This window comes from Rhinopithecus bieti, unplaced genomic scaffold (assembly GCF_001698545.2).
Source record: "Rhinopithecus bieti isolate Rb0 unplaced genomic scaffold, ASM169854v2 scaffold_77718, whole genome shotgun sequence".
NCBI classification, from domain to species: domain Eukaryota; kingdom Metazoa; phylum Chordata; class Mammalia; order Primates; family Cercopithecidae; genus Rhinopithecus; species Rhinopithecus bieti.
The window spans coordinates 393-8754 of NW_016873283.1; the positions used below are offsets into that span (position 1 = coordinate 393).

The window sequence follows — 8362 nt, forward strand, 5'->3', positions numbered from 1 at the left end:
CAGATGAAGCGTCACTTGTTTGCTCACCGCCACTCACCTCCTGCTCTGTGGTCTAGTTCCTAACAGGCCACGGACCTGTACCAGTCCATGGCCCAGGGGTTGGAGACCCCTGTGTTAGAGTCAAAAGAGATGGTACATTGAAAGTGTTTCATAAGACCAGGCGCGGTGGCTCACACCTGTAATCCCAGCACTTTGGGAGGCCGAGGCAGTTGGGCCACCTGAGGTCGGGAGTTCAGCCTGACCAATGTGGAGAAACCCCGCCTCTACTAAAATACAAAATAGCTGGGCGTGGTGGTGCATGCTTGTAATCCCAGCTACTTGGGAGGCTGAGGCAGGAGAATCGCTTGAACCCAGGAGGCAGAGGTTGCAGTGAACTGAGATCACGCCTTTGCACCTTTAGCCTGGGCAACAAGAGCAAAACTCCGTCTCAAAAAAAAAAAAAAAGGGAAAGTGCTTCATAAACTCTGGGTTTTAATTCACTCCAAACCAGATATGAAGATGTTGGAGGGGAAGATGAGGATGAGGAACAGAAAGATAGAGGTGTCTGGGAGGCTCCCTGGGAAAAGCTGAGGCAGAGGCTGAAGGAGAGGAAGGGCTGGGCATGGCATGGGACTGGCATGGCTGGAGCAGGGGTTGGCTGCTGGAGGCTGCTGTTGGATTCTTTCAGAACACGTATGACCGCTGCCCCATGGAGCTGGTCCGCTGCATCCGGCACATTCTGTACAATGAACAGAGGCTGGTCCGAGAAGCCAACAACGTGAGTGTCCCTTGGGGATGGGGAGGGGTGTTGAGAAGTCCTTCCATATGCCTTTCTCTCCAGAAACAACTGTGTTTATAGAAAACAGCAGCACGAGGAGAGCACCAAGAAGATGAGGGACGTGGGCAAGTGTGAGAGGTGGCAGCATTGCACGCCAGGGTGGAGTGACCCCTGGGTCCAGTCCCTGGCTCTACCACTTACTAGCTGTGTGACTTGAGCAAGTTGCTTAATCTCTCTGAGCCTCTGTTCCTACTGTCTTTTCTTTCTTCCTTCCTTCCTTCCTTCCTTCCTTCCTTCCTTCCTTCCTTCCTTCCTTTCTTCCTTCCTTCCTTCCTTTCTTTCTTTTCCTTCCTTTCTTTCTTTCTTTCTTTCTTTCTTTCTTTCTTTCTTTCTTTCTTTCTTTCCTTTCTTTCCTTTCTTTCCTTTCTTTCCTTTCTTTCCTTTCTTTCTTGTCTTGTCTTGCTCTGTCACCCAGGCTGGATATCGGCTCACTGCAAGCTCCACCTTCCAGGTTCACGCCATTCTCCTGCCTCAGCCTCCCAAGTAGCTGGGACTACAGGTACCCACCACCATGCCCGGTTAATTTTTTGTATTGTTAGTAGAGATGGGGTATCACTGTGTTAGCCAGGATGGTCTTGATCTCCTGACCTCGTGATCCACCTGCCTTGGCCTCCCAAAGTAGTGGGATTACAGGTGTGAGCCACCGTGCCCAGCCCCTACTGCTTTTTTTTTCCCCCTGAGACGGAGTCTTGCTCTGTTGCCCAGGCTGGAGTGCAGTGACACGATCTCTGCTCACTGCAACCTCTGCCTCCCAAGTTCAAGCAATTCTCTTGCCTCAGCCTCCCGAGTAGCTGGGATTACAGGTGCCCACCACCATGCCCAGCTAAATTTTTTTGTACTTTTAGTAGAGACAAGGTTTCACCATGTTGGCCAGGCTGGCCTTGAACTCCTGACCTCGTGATCCACCCGCCTCAGCCTCCCAAAGCGCTGGGATTACAGGCGTGAGCCAGCGTGCCCGGCCTGTTCCTACTCTTGTAAAATGGAGATAGCAATCATACCTATCTGTGTCAGAAGAACTAACACAGGCAGGCTCAGAGAAGTGAGGCCCTGGGAGGGGTAACGGGGACGCATCTCCCCAGTTCTGAAATAATAAGAGCACTGGGCATCTACATGGACAATGGCACAGTGCTCTACTATCTGCAATAGAGCAAAATGAATTTCACAACATGACGTAACAGTTAGAAATCTTAGAACAGTGACCAGAGCAAAGGTCATATTATTTATTTATTTATTTGTTTGTTTATTTTTGAGACTGAGTCTTACTCTATGATCCAGGCTGGAGAGCAGCGGTGTGATCTCGGCTCACTGCAACCTCTGCCCCTTGGGTCAAGAGATTCTCATGCCTCAGTCTCCAGAGTAGTAAGGATTACAGGGACCCACCACCATGCCTGGCTACTTTTTGTATTTTTAGTAGAGACAGGGTTTCACCCTGTTGGCCAGGCTGGTCTCGAATTCCTGACTTCAAGTGATCCACCTGCCTCGGCCTCCCGAAGTGCTGGGATTACAGGCATGAGCCACTGTGCCCGGCCTATTATTTATTTATTGTTGTGGGCACGGCTTTCAGGATTTACTCAGTAGACATTTATTGAGGTCTTACTGTACATCTGATGCTGGGCTATCATCAGAGAAACATATAAAGCCCTGGTTCCTGCCTGGAAGGAATTCTGGCAGCAATGGATTCTCTAGAGATGAGCTGAGTGCTAAGCGGGCCTACGTGGAAAAAGCACCCAACTCAGATTGGGGCAGGCTGGCAGGGGAGCGTCCTGAGGACAGGCATGTCTGAACTACAGTGGAGAAAGGCAGGAGAGGAGGGATGAATTTTCTAGTGAAAAGACAGCAGCTGTGAGAGCAGGAGGGCATGAATCTTCTTATCACGTTGGAAGACTTGTAATTGGTCAGTGTAACTGGGGAGAAGGAACCAAGTGGGGGGTTGCCATGGATAAAAATAGATAGAGACACCCAGGCGTAGTGGCTCACACCTGTAATCCCAGCACTTTGGGAGGCTGAGGCGGGCGGATCACCTGAGGTCAGAAGTTTGAGACCAGCCTGGCCAACATGGTGAAACCTGGTCTCTACTAAAAAATACAAAAATGAGCTAGGCATGGTGGCGGGCACCTATAGTCCTAGCTACTCGGGAGGCTGAGGCAGGAGAATCGCTTGAACCCAGGAGGGGGATGTTGCAGTGACCCAAGATTGCACCACTGCACTCCAGCCTGGACAACAGAGCGAGACTCTGTTTCGAAAAAAAAAAAAAGAGAGAGAGGGGTTAGAAACCAGGTCACAAAGGGTCTTCCAGCACAGCCCCCATGTCCCTGACCTGTTGCCATCACTGAGCTACATGCAAACCTAAAAATGACTTCAGCCTCATTGACAAATCCATGTCCACGGTGCTGGTGTTGTCATGGTCTGGCAGCTCATTCCTTCCTCCAGCCATAAAGCTGTTCCTGAACACCGCTGGCGTTCTAGGCCTTGTGGATTCTGTAGTACACAGGAAAGACAAGGTCCTAGCCCCTGGGAACCTCACAACCTTGTGCAGGGAGACAGACAGAAACACGTAAGCAAATACAAGAACAACACACTTTCAGATAGGAATGCACTACTGTGAATTGGCTCATCGGAGATGACCCCTCTGCAACGGTACCAGTTAAAGTGCTTTGCCTCAGGAGGATCTGATACCAGAATGTTCCAGACCGTTGGAACAATAAGTGCAAGGGCCCCAGGGCAGGAACATGCCTGTGTGTTCAAGGAGCAGAAACAGAAAGCACACATTCCCAGGGAGCTGGAGATGGAGGTAGGCAGGGCTATGGCCAGCAGACACCATGGGAAGGGGTTTGGATTTTATTCTGAGAACAGTTCATTGGAAAAGCTCTGAGGACTTGGTCCCCTTCAGCCGTGCGCTCCCTTCCTTTGTGACCTGGTTTCTACCCCACTCTCTCTATTTGTGTGTGTGTGTGTGAGAGAGAGAGAGAGAGAGAGACGGGGTCTCGCTGTGTTGCCCAGGCTGGAGTGCAGTGGTGGTGCAATCTCGACTCACTGCAACCTCCCACTCCTGGGTTCAAGCGATTCTCCTGAATGTGCTGAAGGAATGGCTGGATCCAGGGAGAGCTTGTTGATGCCTCTCCCCTAACTTCATTTCAGGGTCTCCAGGATGCCTGTGAGAGGTTCGGCCTCTTTCTTCTTCCTTCGATCACAAGGGGGTCTTAAGTGAGATGATGTGTGTTCACACAGCCCTGTTCCTCCCTATGTCCCTAGGATCTACTGCAGTCCATGGCATTGGGTCAGCAAATAAATGTAGAGCGAGGGGTCATCATCATTAGTGGGAAAACCCAGGTGACACCTGGGACGTGTTGGGTTCTAGTCCCTGGGAGGGAAATTAGATGGCCCCTGTTTGGATACTCTGGTGGAGGCAGCTCTGACATAGACATTTGTACTTTGAAGGTGCTGTTATCTGCTGTTATCTACCAGTCACCTGTTTCTCCTCTGTCTTTCCCTTTTCTATCCCAATTCTGGCAAATGACTCCTTCTGATGCAAATGACCCTCCCTTCTTGCCCTAGTTTGGGGTTTGCAGTCTGTAGTATTGGTGTTTCCTAATCCCTGTGGTCTTCTCCCATCCTCTTTTCCCCGAGTTATTTCCACTCCATCTGTCTCCAGTGCAGTTCTCCGGCTGGGATCCTGGTTGACGCCATGTCCCAGAAACACCTTCAGATCAACCAGACATTTGAGGAGCTGCGACTGGTCACGCAGGACACAGAGAATGAGCTGAAGAAGCTGCAGCAGACTCAGGAATACTTCATCATCCAGTACCAGGAGAGCCTGAGGATCCAAGGTGAGGCGCGGTGGAGGCACAGTGTGCATCCTGAGGGTGGGAGTGAGGAACGTTCTATGGGCTCCTACAGGGTAGGGCTTGGTCAGTGTCCATCTCCTCAGCACTTTGCCCAAAGCCTGGTAGAAGCGATGGCTCCTGGTGACTGAGCCCCTGCCGTGGGTCACACTTGGCACACATTATTTAATTCAACCCTTTCAACAAGCCTATGAAGTGAACAGTTGTATTATCCTTCCTTTGGTAAAAGTGAGGTTCAAAGAGAACAAGTAACTTGGCCTAGGTTGTCTGTAAGTTACAGAACTGGATCTCAGCTAGAGATATATCATAAAATTCCTATACTTTCTTAACCAATATTCTCTCCTTAATGGTATATATTCTGTAGATATCTACATAAATAGGTAAATATGAACAGTGCTCCCTAACCAGAGGGAGGACTTGGATTGGAAGTCTTCTGGTTGAACCAGGCTGGGAGAGGTGGGCCTTCTAGAGTGGGTCTTCTTGAGCCTCACGGATAGGATGTGGGCCTGGGAGAAGAGGTGACAGTAGAAAATTCTCATGTGTCCTAGGTCTATAGTTTGCCAATGGCTCCCAGGATAAAGATATAGGGAAATAAATCAAATTAGCTTGGAAGAAATTAACCCCAGGTACAATTTGAGGAGTCATGGGACGTGGTCCATCTATTAATATGTCCCATTCCAGACTGACCCCAGAAATGTACCACTCCTTCTTAGTGAGAACAAGGGGTGTCAAACTGCTTTTTCCTTTACTCTTTTTAATCTGGTTTCTTAAGGTAGACCTTAAGTCATTGATTTTAGACCTTTCTTCTTTTCTTTTCTTTTTTTTTTTTTGAGACAGTCTTGCTCTGTCACCCAGGCTGGAGCACAGTGGCATGATTTCGGCTCACTGCAGCCTCTGCCTCCCAGGTTCAAGCAATTCTCGTGCCTCAGTCTCCCGAGTAGCTGGGACTACAGGTGCAGGCCACCACGCCCGGCTAATTGTTTTTAGAATTCTATTGTAACTATTTAAAGCTGTCTTCCTAACCCTGCACTGTCAGTGCTTTGTGTACACTGAGACCAGCCCAGTGCCTGAATGTTGTAGCTATTATGTACATATTTGCAGGATAATTCTGAATATTTATTTATTTATTATTGCCCACGCTGGAGTGCAGTGGCATGATCTCAGCTCACTGCGACCTCTGCCTCTCACGTTCAAACTATTCTCATGCCTCGCCCTCCTGAGTAACTAGGACTACAGACATGCACCACCACGCCTGGCTAATTTTTTTTTTTTTTTTTTTTTTTTTTTTTTTTTTTTTTTNCTCCTGCCTCAGCCTCCCGAGTAGCTTGGACTGCAGGCGCCTGCCGCCACGCCCGGCTAATCTTTTGCATTTTTAGTAGAGACGGGGTTTCACCGTGTTAGCCAGGATGGTCTCGATCTCCTGACCTCGTGATCCGCTTGCCTCGGCCTCCCAAAGTGCTGGGATTACAGGCGTGAGCCACCACGCCCAGCCCTGGCAGGATAATTCTAAGAGAACTTCCCCTCATCTGAATCTATCCCAGACTGACCCCAGAAGAAGGGCAGCTCCTTCTGAGAATGGAAACGGAAGATTTGGGGCTGGTACTCCTACCCAAGTCCTTAGACTGTCGACAGTATTTCTGATCCCGTGCCTGGCTTTTCTGTTTCCTGTGCTGCGTGGTGTATTAGGTTTGGATTCAGGTTGGGTTTGGATCCATCATGCAGTGTCTTCTCAGTCCCATTTGTCAAGTTCACTCAGCAGAAACACAGACTGTTGATCTGCTTTTGCCAGGGAAGGCTCAGCTACCTCCAGTGGAGTAGGGAAATTGCTTCCTGTCTCCCTGGCCTCCTTCCCAAAAGCTTCTGCACATTTCCAGGAGAGACCTAATTGGGTCCCTTGCATAGGAAGGCTGGGTCCAGGTGTTGGGATCACCACCACCCTCCCTGTGGCTGGGCAGGATTCCCGAGGTGGCCATGCAGACGCCTCGGATCTGTCCGTGCCTGGATGATCCTCTTCCTGCTCGATACCTGCAGTGAGATTGGAGCCATATTTCTGAGTTCTAGCTCTGGGCTGTTCCTGGCTACGTAGAGTTGCTTTTGTCTGTCCCAGCTTGTGCATCCCATGGGACAGGGCTGGGGTCAGGGTGACATGACCCTCAGGGGCCAGCCAGGAACTCGACTGAGACATGCTGATGCACGCATCTTCTGACTCAGCTCACGCAAGGATGCTGGGCTGTTGAGAAGGTGATGGGAAGGGATTAATAGTCCCAGCGTGGTGGAGAGGGTCTGTTGTTGGGAGGGTGGGGTGGGTCTGCTGGTGGTGGCTGTAACTGTGGACATATCTAGTTTCTTAGGCTGGGTTATTGATACACAGGTGCTCCTGTGTTCCATGTTCCCTGTGTCTTACCTATTTCATAATGGATACTTTTTGTTTTTTTTTTTTTTGAGATGCAGTCTTGCTCTGTCTCCTTGGCTGGAATGCAGTGGTGCTCTCGGCTCACTGTAACCTTTACCCCCCAGGTTCAAACAATTCTCCTGCCTGGGCCTCCTAAGTAGCTGGGATTACAGGCATGCGCCACCATGCCCAGCTAATTTTTGTATTTTTAGCAGAGACAGGGTCTTGCCATGTTGGCCAGGCTGGTCTCGAACTCTTGACCTCAAGTGATCTGCCTGCCTCAGCCTCCCAAAGTGCTGGGATTACACGCATGAGCCACCACACCTGGCCACATGATGGATACTTTTTTTTTTTGAGACAGAGTCTCACTTGTGTCACCCAGGCTGGAGTGCAGTGGCGCGATCTCAGCTCACTGCAAGCTCCACCTCCTGGGTTCACGCTATTCTCCTGCCTCAGCCTCCCTAGTAGCTGGGACTACAGGTGCCCACCACCACACCTGGCTGATTTTTTGTATTTTTAGTAGAGATGGGGGGTTTTACCTGGCTCCAGAACAGGTGAGTGCGCTTCCCTGGGCCTCCTGTTGGACACTGGGAGGTGACGGTCGTGGTTTCCTATCCCTTCCTCTAGCTCAGTTTGCCCAGCTGGCCCAGCTGAGCCCCCAGGAGCGTCTGAGCCGGGAGACAGCCCTCCGGCAGAAGCAGGTGTCTCTGGAGACGTGGCTGCAGCGCGAGGCACAGACGCTGCAGCAGTACCGCGTGGTGAGTGGGGTCCTGGCCCTATCCTGGGCGTAGGTGCCATAAAGTCAGTCTCTGGGGACCCAAGGGAGGGCTGGGACCCGGATGAGAGCAGAACCTGGGAGGGCAGGAGGCCTTTTTTCCTGGGGGCCATGCGAGGCAGAGCAGCTCAGCCCTGCCATGCCATTTCCCAGCAAGGCCCTGCAGTGTTCTCTGGGAGCCCAGAAGGGGCTGCTCTCCTCCCTTCCCTCAGGAGCTGGCCGAGAAGCACCAGAAGACCCTGCAGCTGCTGCGGAAGCAGCAGACCATCATCCTAGATGACGAGCTGATCCAGTGGAAGCGGCGGCAGCAGCTGGCCGGGAACGGCGGGCCCCCCGAGGGCAGCCTGGACGTGCTACAGTCCTGGTAATGGTGTGGGGCGGCCAGAGGGCAGGGCAGGAGGGGCTGGTGGGGACCCTGGCTGCTTCTGCCTCCTGTGCTGGCTCCTGCAACAGGCCCCCTCCATCCTGGGACAGCTCTTGTTTCTCCAGGGGGCCTGGTTCCTGAATCAGACTTTGGTCCCCCATCCTGTGCACCT

At 51.4% G+C, this 8362-nt stretch overlaps 1 protein-coding gene across 1 annotated transcript; it reads left to right on the forward strand.

The window, feature by feature from the left end:
* Nucleotides 1-536: 536 nt before the first annotated feature.
* On the forward strand, nt 537-8351 carry LOC108525620 (signal transducer and activator of transcription 5A-like). The gene is made up of 4 exons (XM_017866537.1): nt 537-757; nt 4470-4644; nt 7679-7809; nt 8039-8351. The coding sequence occupies exons 1-4, from the start codon at nt 602-604 to the stop codon at nt 8192-8194; spliced, it is 618 nt and encodes a 205-aa protein (XP_017722026.1). The 5' UTR covers nt 537-601; the 3' UTR covers nt 8195-8351.
* The last annotated feature ends 11 nt before the right edge of the window (nt 8352-8362 follow it).

What these genes read in the sequence shown, in the direction of transcription:
- LOC108525620 (XM_017866537.1), top strand. Translation starts at nt 602, where the DNA reads ATGGCATGGGACTGGCATGGCTGGAGCAGGGGTTGGCTGCTGGAGGCT. An exon ending in TGGTCCGAGAAGCCAACAAC is followed by an intron (nt 758 to 4,469) that starts GTGAGTGTCCCT and finishes ATCTGTCTCCAG; the next exon opens with TGCAGTTCTCCGGCTGGGAT. An exon ending in GGAGAGCCTGAGGATCCAAG is followed by an intron (nt 4,645 to 7,678) that starts GTGAGGCGCGGT and finishes CCCTTCCTCTAG; the next exon opens with CTCAGTTTGCCCAGCTGGCC.